This window comes from Montipora capricornis, chromosome 8 (genome assembly GCF_036669925.1).
Source record: "Montipora capricornis isolate CH-2021 chromosome 8, ASM3666992v2, whole genome shotgun sequence".
NCBI classification, from domain to species: domain Eukaryota; kingdom Metazoa; phylum Cnidaria; class Anthozoa; order Scleractinia; family Acroporidae; genus Montipora; species Montipora capricornis.
In genome coordinates this window covers 8,023,969-8,038,968 of record NC_090890.1, presented here as the reverse complement: position 1 = coordinate 8,038,968, position 15,000 = coordinate 8,023,969, and the positions used below count along the sequence as shown (strand labels likewise).

General features: G+C 38.0%; 2 protein-coding genes across 2 annotated transcripts in view; one reads left to right on the top strand and one right to left on the bottom strand.

Annotated features, from left to right (window-relative positions):
* Positions 1-2,709, bottom strand: part of LOC138060766 (transmembrane protein 104-like) — a 20,145-nt gene extending 17,436 nt beyond the window's left edge. Inside the window, exons 1-2 of the mRNA XM_068906627.1 lie at positions 2,619-2,709; positions 640-761 (exon numbers count right to left, since the gene is read on the bottom strand). Coding sequence (XP_068762728.1) covers positions 640-761; positions 2,619-2,660 — 164 coding nt within the window. The 5' untranslated portion in view covers positions 2,661-2,709. The remainder of the gene's footprint in view (positions 1-639; positions 762-2,618) is intronic.
* A 50-nt stretch (positions 2,710-2,759) lies between these two features.
* The window catches only part of LOC138059393 (N-acetyltransferase 9-like protein), a 15,713-nt gene continuing 3,472 nt past the window's right edge, over positions 2,760-15,000 (top strand). Inside the window, exons 1-5 of the mRNA XM_068904987.1 lie at positions 2,760-2,887; positions 5,275-5,384; positions 11,265-11,324; positions 12,141-12,218; positions 13,842-13,901. Of these exons, the coding sequence (XP_068761088.1) occupies positions 2,811-2,887; positions 5,275-5,384; positions 11,265-11,324; positions 12,141-12,218; positions 13,842-13,901 (385 nt within the window). The 5' untranslated portion in view covers positions 2,760-2,810. The remainder of the gene's footprint in view (positions 2,888-5,274; positions 5,385-11,264; positions 11,325-12,140; positions 12,219-13,841; positions 13,902-15,000) is intronic.

The window sequence follows — 15,000 nt, the reverse complement described above, 5'->3', positions numbered from 1 at the left end:
AGAACTGTATTTTGACGCAATAATGTTTAAAGCTGCATAGCTTGTGGGGTTGTGCACCAAAGAAATCAAAGCAAATTAATACATGTACATGTATATTAAATCATAATTATTTTATTTGGTATTTGAGGAGAGGGGAAAACCGGAGTGCCCGCAGAAAGACCTCTTGGAGCAGAGTTGAGAACCAACAAACTGAACCCACATATGATGCTGGATCTGGGAATTGAACCTGGACCAGATTGGTGGGACGTGAGTGCTCTCACCACTGCACCATCGCTGCTCCCCCAAGGGTTGAGTTTGTTAATTCTGAACTCTGACCTGAGAAGGTTAATTTCTGCTTTAGTTTTTCCCTAACCTAAAAGCCTCCAATAGTTGGTCCAATGTGATGTAATGTAGATTCAGTGGATGATTAACAATTTTATATGACAAGGAAGAATAGGAACAACAAATGACAACCCATACTAGGTGATTGCCTACACAACGAAAACATCCATTTTAAAAATATTGTTAGTCAGTTACAAGTTTTTTATCATGGTATTATTATAGCAAATACCAACTCTCGTAATGTGATTGTAAAAAAAACATTCTTTAGTTTTACTCAGCACTATATATATATATGTTGAGCATTTTTGGTGTACTAACCTTATAAAGCACAGAACGCATGTAAAAACTGCTGCAACAAGCCAACCAGCATCTGCAAAAGCCTTGGGCATTGTCAATGCTCCCACACCAATAATAAGATTAAAGACATACACAAAGGCAACCTAAATTGCAAAAGAGAGACTCATTTGAGTTGTTTGGTGAAATGAAAATTGCCAACTGATAATTAATGTTCAGGCCAGGGAAAGGAGGTCCTTTGGGTAAACTTAAGAATACCCTGCCATTGATTTGCATGTGAATAGAGATAACTTTTGCACAGTCCCCCCTCCTTTAGGATGAAGAAAATTTTTGTCAGCACCATTACATAAATTGTTGTGGGGCTTTAAATTGTGTCGTTTTTCTTTGAAGAATTTTTTATCACTGGTTGCAAGGACAAGCCATCCTTAGCAGGGGGAGGGGGGAGAAGGGGTGGGGGGGGGGGGGGGCATGACCTATGTGATTTGGAGTTGGCAAAATCTTTATTTAGACAAGGTATTTCCTTCAGGACTTTACAATAATGAATTAAATAAATCTAACTAACAAAGTAAATTAAATTACTAAAAACTACTACAATAAAAGAAATGATAAGAAACCTGCTTTATGCACCTATCAATGTTAAGCCGCTGGGGGGGAGGCCGGGCATAGGAGGGGGATTTGACGTTACAAGTCTGCCCGTGGTAGGGACTTTTGATCATTCTTTGAGTTCCGGGGGTCGGGACTTTTGACTTTAACTGTTAGAAGAGTGGGGTCCACTGACGCCATCTTGGCTGCTTGCCATCTTGAATGACCGAGAAAGACCGAAAAATAGTACCGCCATTTTGGAATTACCCAGAAGTCATTAGAAGCAAACCAATTCTCTGCGATTACCGATGAATGCCATGGACTGAAACTCTAAAGCCTTTTATGAGGCAGTCATCTATATTCACCTTGTGTGCAGTGAATTCTGTTTCCAAGAAAGCTTATATAATACTAAAAACAAGACCGAAATACTCAATTTCATTTTTATCAGCTCACTATTTGTCACATCATACTGTAAGTCCCCTTATGGGGCTTTTTTGAATATTGCTCTCTTTTATATGAAGTTTAATATTTTATTTCCATTGTTCCTGTTTACAATTTAAGTAATTAACATGTCATATTCTTTTTTCCTTCACAAAGTATGTGGTTCTATTTTTAGTCAGTCCTTTAGGGCATAGTTTCAAGTTTAAAAGCTGAAACGTCTTATAAAGCGAGTTTTTAGCTGTAATATTTGCTGTCTTAGTGATGAAATATAGATAATGGCCATGAGCTATAAAAAGATGGCAATTAAGGTAAACAAAAGTAGCATAACAGTTCATGAAAAGATACCAGAATTTCCCTGTTGTACTGCCTTGTTTAGTAGTATCAGTTGAGACAGTCCTCAAAATTTAAAGTCATTGCTTTGTTACCTTTTAAAAAATAAAATGTATAATTTCTGTCCCTATTTCTGCTGTTCTGTTCTTTTTACCTATGCATTTTTGGGAGGAAGCTGGGGCGAGGAATTTGCAGTCTTCTGACAAACAATAATGCCCCTGGGGTGAGGAATTTGCACTTTTTTTACCCAGGATGACTTCCCTGGGGCCGGGCATTTGAACAGAAAAACTGATCTGAGTTCAAATCCCCCGCCTATGCCCGCCCTTCCCCCCCTCCCAGCAGCTTAACATTGACAGGTGCATTACAAGAAGTCGTATAAGCAAGGTGTTTTGCTCCCGAATTGCACATTATCCTTATTTTAACAAAGGCCACCTGTTATCTTAAAAGAATCAAAAAAACGAATATAAACATATTCGAAGAACTGCAAAGGAAAGAACGCAGAGAGTTATATAAAGTCGTACGTTCGAGTTGAGAGCACATTTTGGGCTGATTCAATTGTGCATGTGGTCTTGTATCGGCATCGTCTGAAGTACGAGGCACGTAACAATACACGCTATTCATATGCAATTTAGCTCAGAAACTTAACTCACCGGCGTGGAGTACAGAGAGCCAGTTTCAGTGACAACTGCCATCTTGACCTTATTGAAGTGATCGATCACACGTCCCGCACCGGTCACAAGATCGTCACTTCCGCCGCATGAATAGCACGTGAGAGACTGGAATACGGCGAAGTTGGTCTTCATTTAAGTGCACATGTAGTGTGATCCCGGGCTTATGGCGGAATGAGAAAGAACGGAGATACGGTTCTGGAAGGAGAAAAGATTGTTTTGGTTCCCTATAAAAAAAACCATGTTCCGAGGTTAGTGTGATTTAATAAGGGAAGAGCCAAGATTGGCTATACTACAAAATACAAGTACTAGTATTTTTGCAGTGGTGCCTTGAGTGGCTGAGCGTCTGTCTGGACGCGACTCCCGAACCGCGGAGTCGCCGAGCCATGTAAAGATACCTTACTCGTTCGTTTAAACATTTAATTTTTGTGACGAGCCGCAGGGCCACTCAAAGATACTTTACTCGTTCTTTAAAAATTGAATAGGGAAGACATCTGTTTACAAACAATTGCTTTTGTTATTCAATTGTGCCAACCACAGGAACAAAAGACCCATTGTTTCGACAGCCAATGAGGCTCTGGTTGACACATCAATGACAATGAGTGACGTCAATGATATCCTCCCAAAAGTTCTCTCACTGATAATCCTTACTCCCTTTCTTAAGTTCTGTGGTAAAGATGAAATTTAGGTGTCTCGCTCAAATTTTTTGTTTTTGCAAATCTTGAATTGGTGGGCTCTGAAGTATATTTTCCCGAAATAAATTTCAGAAAAATTAATTTTAAAACCGCTAAAATTGCTTTTCTTTGTTTCCCACCATAATCGGTGTGCACAAAATGATTGACGTATCATGTCAATCACACGCGAAATCTTCAAGCTTGGTTTTTAGGGGTTTATTTTGACGCCAAAATTCCAACTTCTTGGGCCTCCTGCCCCAACGGGTTTTAAGATATTGCTTCCAATATTTCAGTTCTAATAGATGATTGTACTACCCCAAATGCCGTGTGAGGAATTTTTCGTTTGTCTTCGGAGACTGATTTTATGGCACGTTTTACAAGTAAGTATGAGATGAGAGATTCGACTTTGGTGAGTGATATTTCCTTCAATTCTCAACATATCAAAAATTCCTCACACGGTATTGGAGTGCATTCATCTGCGAATAAAATGCACCAAAGTGCGGTTAGTTTTGCAATAAAGTGAAGGGGCAGGAGCTTCTGCAGCAGATCTAGACTTGGTCATTCTGAGTTTGAGGCCTTAAAACCGAAGGGCAATATTAAATACATGTACCTAAAAACTTTATTTTAATGTTTCAATCTATTAGTATTATTATGATGTACATGTATAGTTTGACCCAATACAAAAAATAGCTGCGCTACAATTTCATTTTTCCGCAGACACCTTTTTCCTTTACCAAGACCTTAAACATTGCCGTTTACTGTTTACTGCCGCGATACTGCTTCAAATCTCTTCATATCTACAAAAAGGAAAAAACTCAAGCCAGTTGTGTACAATTAAAAACATGCAAATAAATCGTATAAAGAGTTTTTTTCAAAGGAATACCTTAGGTCTCTTAATACAAGGTAAATAAACAACATTTTAATGATTGTGAAATATATATTATAAAAAACATAAATTTTGTGCTTCAAATATTTTTCCTGGTTTAAAACTTTTTAAAAACCATTTCATTCTTTGTCATTACAAGCCAGTTATAAACAGTGCCTTTCATTTCACTCGCAACTGACTCGCTTGATAGCTCAGTTTAATAGTTGAGCAGTGCAGCCTAGTTGCATGGCATGGGTTAAAATCTCATTCAAGCTTGGTCTCATCTGCATCTGGTTAAGTTTCTTACAACTGACTACGGGTATTCTCACTTTGAATCATTTCAGCTGCAGATCAAAGTATCTCTCATTTAGTTTAGGTTTACCAGTTTCAGCACTTGGACTCCTTCAATTTGACTACTGTCTGTTTTGCTGTTATGTGGTCTCATTGATCAGTAGTCTATTCAGAAGATTACACCAAGCAGACCACGTTGCTGAAGGAAAGGCCAGACCACAACACTGGGAACTCCATACCCTACTCTTTTCAACTAGTGTGAGGGATCTTTAACTTCCCACAGAGTTTATGAACATTGAAGGGTAGTGAGAAGGGGCCTACGGTTTATTATCCTTATCGGAGAAGTTATTTCACAATCATTTACCTTGGTTACCTTTTATAATAGACTACGAACTTGCAACTGACCAGTCTCCCAGATGGTAGAGCAGATCAGTGCAATAGACCATAATCGTACTCTCAGTATTGGACTGGAACTAGCTTGGAATGGAGGCTAAAGCAGGGAAATCTTTTCAAATGCAAATACCTTTTATTATATTCCCCCGCATTATCCTCCATTGCAAGCTACAAATGTAGTGCCAATCCAATACTGAGAATATTTATATGGTCTAGCTATTGCACGGTCATGGGTTTTTATTCCAGCCTGGATGGCTTGAAATTGGAGCACAATTTCACTTATAAATGAATTAGGCATTGGGTCTCTTTCAGATCTATTAATTTGTTTGTATGATAATATTTACCAACTTCCCCTTCCCTGTTTCAATGACAATACGGTTATTGCTGTTATTCTTGCACCATTATGTATCAATAGATATCATGAGTGGATGCAGTCTACTGAACTGTTGGAACAAACTGCATCTGAACGACTTTCACTGGAACAGGAATATGACATGCAACAGACCTGGTTTCAGGACGAAAATAGTGAGGTTTGGTAGCTGTAGGTGTAACAAAGAAGAAAAATACATAAAAGTATATTATACCTACCAAGTGTCACCTCTGAGGTCTGGTTGTCGTGCCTGTGGATTGAAATCTGCATTATCACGGCTACTCAAGATTTTTACTCAGACCTGTGTTTAATTTTGTCTTGTCATATGGAAACATTTGAGCCATAATAGCCGTGCATTTGGGAAAAAAGAAGCCAATTAAAAATTTACTTGGATATTAATGATCATACTTTATACTGATCTTCAAGAATGTATTAATTAATAATTTATGAGCCTAACAGCCTATTGAAACACCGATATTGTAATGCCATATGCATGAGCTTAAACTAACCCTCTGGCTGATAAAACACTCTTTAGATTTCTTTCTATAATGAATGGTAATAATGCCTAATCTTGTTTTTCTTGCATGCTAATATCTTCCTCTCACATTTTGCACCTCTGGACACCAGGGCCCGGTTGTTGGAAAGCCGATTAAGTTAATCCAGGCTTAGCATAAACTCTTGTTCCATGTTTTCAACTTTTTTGGTGAAAATTTCTTTTGCTGATAAGTTTGTTTTTCAAGATTGACTTCTTCTAAATGTAAAGTTTTGCCGAATATCTGCGTTGAACAGCATCTGGGAGTAGGGAAATAAACTCCTTGGTCAATTTTTAATCTCAGATTAGCATTAATTAATCGGTTTTTGAAGAACTGGGTCCAGAGGGACATGCTTTTTGTGGAATGTTGGTGAAATCCTTCCATTCAATAATGGTACATACATCTGAGGCTTGCATGTCATGCTTTATCGGATCTAAAACCACTTGGCTTTGCCTCATGGTTTTAAACCCAACTAGACCCTCCGTGAGGGTACACCGGGTTGCCTGTGGTACGTGCAGCGTTTCAGGCAATTGTTTTCAAGTTGGGGGGTCATTAAGACCATTTATTATATGGATTGTGTTTGTAGCCGATATTACGCGTGCTCTGATTGGCTAATTGTGACTGAATTGTAGGGCATTATTCTCCTGTAATGCCCACGGGCCGATTACGTGCTTGCAAAAACAAAGCAAAAGGTAATTAAAAAACCATATAATAAACTACTTACTAACTGAGCTAGCTCGAGCCGTACTCGGAAATATTGGCCCTCGGTCGTTTTTGTATGGACCTCGCTGCGCTCGGTCTGCACTGCCATGACCTCGGGCCAATATTCCCCATTCTTATATGGCTCTGTCTCAGAAGGACTGGGAACTACCAAATTGATGAATTTGATTGCCTAAAATCTATATTGACTGCGGTCTAGATTTTCCCATCTAGACTGGCATCTAGACCGGTAATGTTTTGCGGTGAAAAGATGAAAACTAAAATGCAAAAATATTGAGTATTTTCTTCTACCAATATTTATTTATGCAAGTGCCAAACAGCATGATGACAAAAGAGAGGATGACAAGCAAACTTTGACAGAATTAAGTTCAGCTCATCGCCATTCGCAAGCAAAATGTCAGTTAGTACAAACCAGTTACATTAAACGAAATAGATTGTTCTTGTTTGCCATATAATAAACATCTTATCAACCGAGCTTAGTCAGTTTGTATGGGAGAATCTTGACCTCGGTCGTGTGTACAGACCTCGGTCAAGATTCTCCCATACAGACCTCCTGCTCGGTTAATGAGAGCTAAGTATGGCCCTCGCGCTCAGTTAGTAAGAAGTTATTAAGAGGTCACCCAGAAGTCATACCAGCAGAGAGGCCCATTGGCTCACAGGTCCTCACACGTTTGTACGACGAAACAGATCCTTTTCTGAGGTTAAAAACCTGGCCACCGGCCTATTAATTAACTCTTTTCCCTACTTTCCCAACCGCGAGAAAACCGCGGTAAATCAGCCATCGCCAAAAAATGGTTTTTTTCTCAAAAAATATTTAAAGTTAGGGGGAAAAAATGCATCATTTTAAAGCTAAGAAAATGAGCTTTCCAACAGCATATAACTTATTTACAGACAACTGAAAAATTTTATAAAAGCGAAAGTTGAACGAAAAAGAAAAATAACAGTAAAATATGTTTTCCAGGCAAAATTTGGTCATTTTAGCGTTGATTACGAATGTTTGGATGCAAAACTAAAATTTTCTGCAATTTATCTGCTTTCTTGGACATAAATTTGACTGAAAACTGATGAGGCACGAATATTTTTAGATTTTTAGGAATAATGGGATTAGCGATCAATGCGTAATGTGATAATGCGATAAAAGTGTCAAATTTGCGACCCGTTGCTAATGGCAACGGAAGCGATCGCATTACGAATAACTAACCTCTGTTTGCCAAAAACTACCCAAATAACCGATTTTTCAACGGAAAATTTGCGAGTGCATGTCTGCCTCCTCTTCAAAGCAAGTCTAAGTGTGAAGTTTTTGTGATGGTAATTAGTTCTACTTTACATATGAAAGCAAACTAATAATCATAAGAAAAACTTCGCACTTAGACTCGCTTTGAAGAGGAGGCAGACATGAACTCGGAAATGGCCTATTGCATCGCTACAAAAATAATCTTACCTTTTCAGCGATTTTAACGCTTGAAATTCCATCCAATCAGCCTGGTCTAGTCTTTGAATTCACTGTTATCGCTGCCCTACGAATCTTCAGTGTTCTACATAACAGCACACTTGGTAAAAGACGGCTCGACGGGCGACAGATTGTTGTTGAAGTGCATTACTCGTCGCTTTTAAGATTCCACTGCCTGTCTTGTTCAGTATCCAATTGACTTGCCATTTTTGAGCTTCATAAGGGTATATTTTGTTCAAAGATCCACTAAAACGCCATTCGCGTTAGATGACTTTCGACGCCATTGCCAGTTAAGTTAATCGTTCTACTGTGTCCACCAGGGAAATCTACGCATTTCCCACTACCCTCTCGATCCTAAGAAAATATGCACAGAAGGCTCTATGCACAAAGACACCACTTAGCAGGAGAGTGACAGGCAAGACTTTTACCGTCGCACACGGAAAAAAATAAAAATAATAAAACGGAAAAATCTACCCATTTTCCGACTGGGATTGCCATACGGCAACCCAGTAAATAAAACACCCCAGCTCATTTAAATGAAACAGTACTTCATAGGCCAAGCATTGGAGATGAGGTTTTGTTTAGGAAAACAATTTCCATCTGAACAACTTGGAAAAAAATCTCCAGGACGGTGTGTTTGAAAGTCTTTGGATATTGCAAGTCTCGGGTGAAATATCATCATGGTACCAAAAAAAAGTTAGCAGATTGTAGTAACTGTATGCAAACTAGACCCTCCGTGAAAACTAGACCCTCAGTAAAATATGTTTTCCAGGCAAAATTTGGTCATTTTAGCGTTGATTACGAATTTTTGGATGCAAAACTAATATTTTCTGCAATTTATCTGCTTTCTTGGACATAAATTCGACTGAAAACTGATAAGGCACGAATATTTTTAGATTTTTAGGAATAATAGATAACGTGGTTCAATGCGTAATGTGATAATGCGATAAAAGTGTCAAATTTGCGATCCATTGCTAACGGCAACGGAAGCGATCGCATTACGAATAATTAACCTCTGTTGCCAAAAACCACCCAAATAACCGATCAGTGTAAAACGAAGACTGCAGACTGCAGACTGCAGACCAGGGATAAAATGCAGATTGAGGGTAAAATGCAGACTGCAGACTGCAGTCTGCGGGTTAATAAAATAATAATGAAAAAAGAGTTCTAAGAGTGTTAGTAGCCATTTGTACTTTCACACTGAAACCCCAACACAGCTCCCATCGCTTTGGTTGCCCCACCGCATGTTTTAAATCCGGATTTTTATCGAACTCTGTAAGAATTGAAGCTGTTTGAATCCTTGTTGTTGTTGGAAAAAGGACAGTTTCGTTAAGTGAGTTGCTTTTAGGCAAAGAAGTCACCACCCCGTAATTCAACTGTCCATTTTGCTGCAATGAACAAAGTAATCGAGTAATTACCCAATAACTCAATTTATTTTGACACGCATGGCTACAGTACCAATTAACAAAGACAGAGATAACATGGATTTTGCAACCATTTAACGTTTCAATTCAGTCGGCTTAAGCCAGTATGACTGAGGTGTAAAAATTTCTTATTAGGATCCATTCGCTTTGGTGTACGTTATGTTTATCCTTTAGTTCAGAAGCTCGTTTGTTTTGCATCTGGAAGATGTAATTTTCAATTATAACCTCTCCCTAGGGGTTATCACGCATAGCTTAACCAATGAAATCCCCGCGTCCTAATTGCTCGGAATACATGAAATTCTTTGTGCATTTCGATGCACCGAAAAAAGACAACCGAGATTATTCAGGTATTCGAAGTAATAATTGTTGGTTTTTCGATCGATTTCCCTCGATGTACCGGTGTGACAAATAATTTGGAACATTGCAATGCATCTGGAAGCGCAAAAACAAAGCACAGATGACTTCAACGCGTACGATCGCATCCCCAAAAGGTGCAGCGACCTGCGGTCATAATAATGTGAGTTGTTGAGAGATGTAAAACAGGATTGTCTTTCAAACAAACTTTATTTTATCCTTATTACTATTTTTTTTATTATTAATATTTATTTTACACTCAGTCTGCATTTTACCCCCGGTCTGCAGTCTGCGTTTTACACTGACCGCCCAAATAACCGATTTTTCGACGGAAAATTCATCCCAGAGGATAAAACTATTCACTGGACACGTAATAAAGGTAGATATGTTTGAGCGAAAGCGAAAACAAGCGCATATTTGGACAGAAAACACAATAATATGAGATCAAAGGAACATGTTGTTAAGACACGCAATTGTGGCATCGCTTCGACAATAATCTTACCTTTTCAGCGATTTTAACGCTTGAAATTCCATTCAATCCACCTTGTTTAGTCTGTTAATTCACTATTATCGCTGCCCTGCGAATCTTCAATGTTCTACATAACAGCACACTTGGTAAAAGACGGCTCGACGGGCGACAGATTGTTGTCGATGTTGTCGCCTGTCTTGTTCAGTATCCAATTGATTTGCCATTTTTGAGCTTCATAAGGGTATATTTTGTTCAAAGATCCACTAAAACGCCATTTGCGTTACATGACTTTCGACGCCAGTACAAGTTAAGTTAATGATTCTACTGTGTCCACCAGAGAAATGTACGCATTTCCACTACCCTCTTGATCCTAAGAAAATACCCGCAGAAGGCTCTATGCACAAAGACACCACTTACCGGGGGAGTGACAGGCAAGACTTTTACCGACACGGAAAAAAATAAAATAAATAAACGGAGAAATTCTACCCATTTTCCAACTGGGATTGCCATACGGCAACCCAGTAATTAACCCTCTCACCATAAAATAAGGTGTTTGTTATTGACAAATAATTTAAAAATTGTCTGCCATAAGACAGAGTGCACTCCCAGGCCAGGAGACATTAACCCATTGATGAGTAAAATTGTCTGGCGTTAGACAGTAAAATACTAAGTACATGTATGGCCTGTTTAGGCCAGTTTAGGGGTGAATGGGTTAATTAAGCTGAATCTAAACGAGTACTAATATTAGCATTGAGTAATAAATAATTTATTATTCCATGTTATTATTTTATATTCCATTGTCTTATTGTATTCTTTTAAAGTGAATAGATGATTGAAGGTTATGAATTTTTTTGGATGGACGGATAAGTTGGATGGGTAGACTGGTGGATGGATAAATAGTTGGAATTACATGTACCATGGCAGGGAATAAACAGCAATGGGTCAAGCAGCTCATCCATGCCATAAATACAAAAAAAAAAAGTTTTTACACTCATGAATATTAAGTGTTACCCAGTGCTATAACAGTTATTTTTACTAATTAGTACCAACTTTGGTATGATAATCTTTTAAATCTCTTTTTTCAGAGTGCACTTTTATCATTTTGGACAAAAACAAATGGCTGCAACCTGAGTTGACAGAGATAGGTTTGTTTGTTGAATTCTTACAATTACAGGGTTAACATCTTTAGTTTTACAAATTTATGTGACTACCACTGAGACTGTTTAGTTAGAAGAAGGAAAGCTAGTTTATAGTTTAACCCTTTGACCATAATTTGACTCCTCATCTGCCACCCTCTGAGGAGTAAAATCATTTGGCATTAGACAGTTTAGTAAAATCTGTATTACATGTAAGTCTCACACCTAGGGGTCAACGGGTTATCCTATTTAAAGTATATAGATGAGGAAGATAGGATCAAAGACAGGATTCAAGGAAGTGGGGTAGAATTCATTAAACTACAACAATAGTATGGGTATCATCATTTGTATCATATCCACTGTAATATTATGTCAGCCAGGTTACAATGCAAACCTTGTCTTAGTGAAATACTCCTTTAAATGGTAAGAGTCCATTTTAGTTACAATAAACTGTAATCCCCATCTCTCACCTCTTCTCAGTAATAGAGAGCTTTGGCAAGGACGACATTGTCAAGGAAATTAGTACCCCTTAGTAAAACATTATGAGTTAAATGAATAAAAATGGTTCTGCACTTACAGTGTATTGGTGTACTGACACTAGTCCCTCTGGGAATGTAGAGCAGCAGGAAAAGAGAGTTAAGAAAAGAGAACCAATGGCATACCTTACTTTGTGTGTGACTTTGTGTCATGTTGTGTACCCCTTAAAACACACACTCCCTGTACACACTTTTCACATTTTGACACATTTCTTTGTTTAGCAGTATTCTCACACTGCAATTCTCTCTGACAGTCTTCACTGAGGATTGTTGTTTTTCTTCTTGAAAGATTGCATGGCAGGCGATGTAAATCTTTTCCTCGATGTCAATCATGATGATATTGCAGAGATAGAAATTATGATAGCAGGTAAAAGTGTTCTTATTACATTAATAGTGTTACACTGTTTAACAAGGTCTTTTTACCGAAAAAAATTTTCTCCAATCTGGTCCCTGTGCATCCAGTTTTGCTGCAATTGAAAGACATTGAAGCTACAAGGCTGCTGTAAGGGCGCTTACCGGAGCCTACCTTACTGTCATTTGAAAGGAATTTTGTTGGCAGTAACAACCAAATAATTTCTTTGTTCATCTCATTTTTGTTATGGAAAAGTAATAACAATAATGATAATAATAATGTTTAAACCTGAATGCGTACAGATTTTAAAACCTTGCTGTGCTTTCATGTATTTGTAAAAGTACTACATGTAGTTATGCAATGCTTTCGAGTGGTATACCATGGAATATCCCACAAGTCACAGGTATTTTCTTGGTATATGCACAAGCCTTTAGGGGAGTGTTTATGCCAAGAAAATACAAGTGACGAGTGGGATATTCAACGGTATGTCACTTGAAAGCGTTGCATAACTATTTTATACCATGCCATAGAAAATACAGTGACCAGCAAGGCACAATGGAAAGGTTGGGCATGATAACGTTTAATTGCACTGATCAATGGGAAGGTTTGGTGGAAATTAATGCTGATGAATTTACAATGGCTTTCGAGCATTATTATTTGCTGTATTTTCTATGGCATGGTATAAATGGTGATATTTTGGCTATTGCCATCGTGGATAATTAACTTAAAAATCTAAGCACAGTAGGAAAGAAAATCGAGGTCAAAATGGTTATTTTTTTACAAAATAATAGAAAATAAAAACTCACCAATCAATCCTCACAACTACTGAAAAACCTACTGTGCAATAAATGTTTCAAGGGCAGACTTGAAAGGTGGAACAGACCCCAAATCTTATAACCCATTTACTTCTGAAGCACCTCCCATTGACAAGTAAATTTGTCTTGCAATCTGATAAGTTCAATGGGTTAAAGGTCTAAAATTGTCTTTTGCCATTGGGAGCAAAGTATAGAGAAGATGGGAATTTATTGAGTTTAACCAACATTATTGTTTTAAACTTGGGCTTGATATAAAAAGAAAATTGGCAAACATGTGTCCTAGGAACTGATAGCTTGTATTGCTGATTTGTATGCGTGCCCTCTCCATCATATTGTCTGAAATGTTATTCTTGTTAGCCAGGGTACTGAACCCTTACTTGTAACTCCTGACCTTACAGACTGCAACTCCTAACCCTGAGCCTAAACCTTAATGCCCCTCCCTTATGCTAACTTTAAGCCCAATAATTAAGTCTAAAACCCTCCACTAATATAACCTTAGTAAAGGTCTGGGGTTTTTCAGCTGTATGCATATTATCCTCGGTTTGCATTGCAGCCCTGGTCAGTAGTAGGCATCTGACACTGCCAACTTCAAGTGATATTTCCCTTCAGGTTGGTTGCCTCTTGCCTGAGCAGGCTGTGCTTAAATTTCTTTGCTTTTTCACACACATAAAGAGTCTGTTTTCTGTATAAATGTTGCCCTTATAACTGAGACATGTTTGAATTAATTACCATTCAACTACTATTATAATAAAAATTATTATACTTTAGCCAAACAAAATGTCACAAACTGTACCATAAATTGGATTTCCTTGAAACTTGACAGAACCACCTTGTAGAAGGAAAGGCCTTGGAAGAGAAGCTTTATTAGCAATGATGAATTATGGTAAGGCTTACAACAAACTTCATAAACTATATTTAATATGGCTTACTAGGTTGTAAAACTAATTGATGTAAAAGCAGGCACATGGTTGGCATGATGGTCAGAGCTTTGTCTCACAGCTGTGTTTCCCAGGTTTAACATCATGAGTTTGCTGGTTCCTAGATACTTAACTCTTCTCAATGTGATTCCCTAGAAATAGGACTTGTCATAGATTTCCGATAAAACTTTGCACACTGTTGTAACATGTGAAGGCGATGATAAAAATAGGCGGCACGCATTGCGTACGTGTGGTAGTGCAGTAACTTCACAAAGTGCTTTATCCCATAACTGTCAACTGAGCTGAGTTAGGTTTTCCAGGAGATTCAAGTTATCTTTGCGTAATATGTAGCTCTAATAGTATACAATATTGTTTTGTATAGGAAATCACATGAGGCCGAGTACTATTTAACAATTAGACCCTTCGCCCGCAAGGGCTACGGGTCAATAGTATAGTAAGCCTTAGTATCACCCAACTAGTCGGACAGAAAAGGCAATAATGAAGTTAGCAAATGCAAGTTGAAGAAATACTTATATGGGAACAAAACGAAAGAAAGCGTCACGCTTTTCGCTACTCGAGGACTATTACTAATAGTCCTCTAGTAGCGTAGCCAATTAAAATGCAGGATTTGCATTAGTCCACTAGTTGGGTGATACTAATAAGGATTAATTGCACGAGTGTTTTGGAAATTTTCTAAAATTGCCCAAGTCGCGAAGCGACGATTGCCATTTTGAAAGTTTTCAAAACACAAGTGCTATTAATCCTTAATAGTACGAGGACTCATGCGATTAATTGTTTATCAATAAAGGGCAAAATTAGCCAATCAGGATCAAGTAATCAAGCCCTCTCTTGATTACCAAAAATGCCCTCGATTAAGAAAAAAATGCCCTCTGTCTCAGCCAATCAGTGCTCAGTAATTTTGCCCTTTATTGATAAGGTATGGTAAATCATTATAGTGCTACGGTAAATGTTTTAGTCAACAGCCCCCGAGAAGATGTGCAGTTACTAGTAAAATACTTAACCCAGAAAGATTGAAGAAAATAGGAAGAAATCGAGAAAATTTGG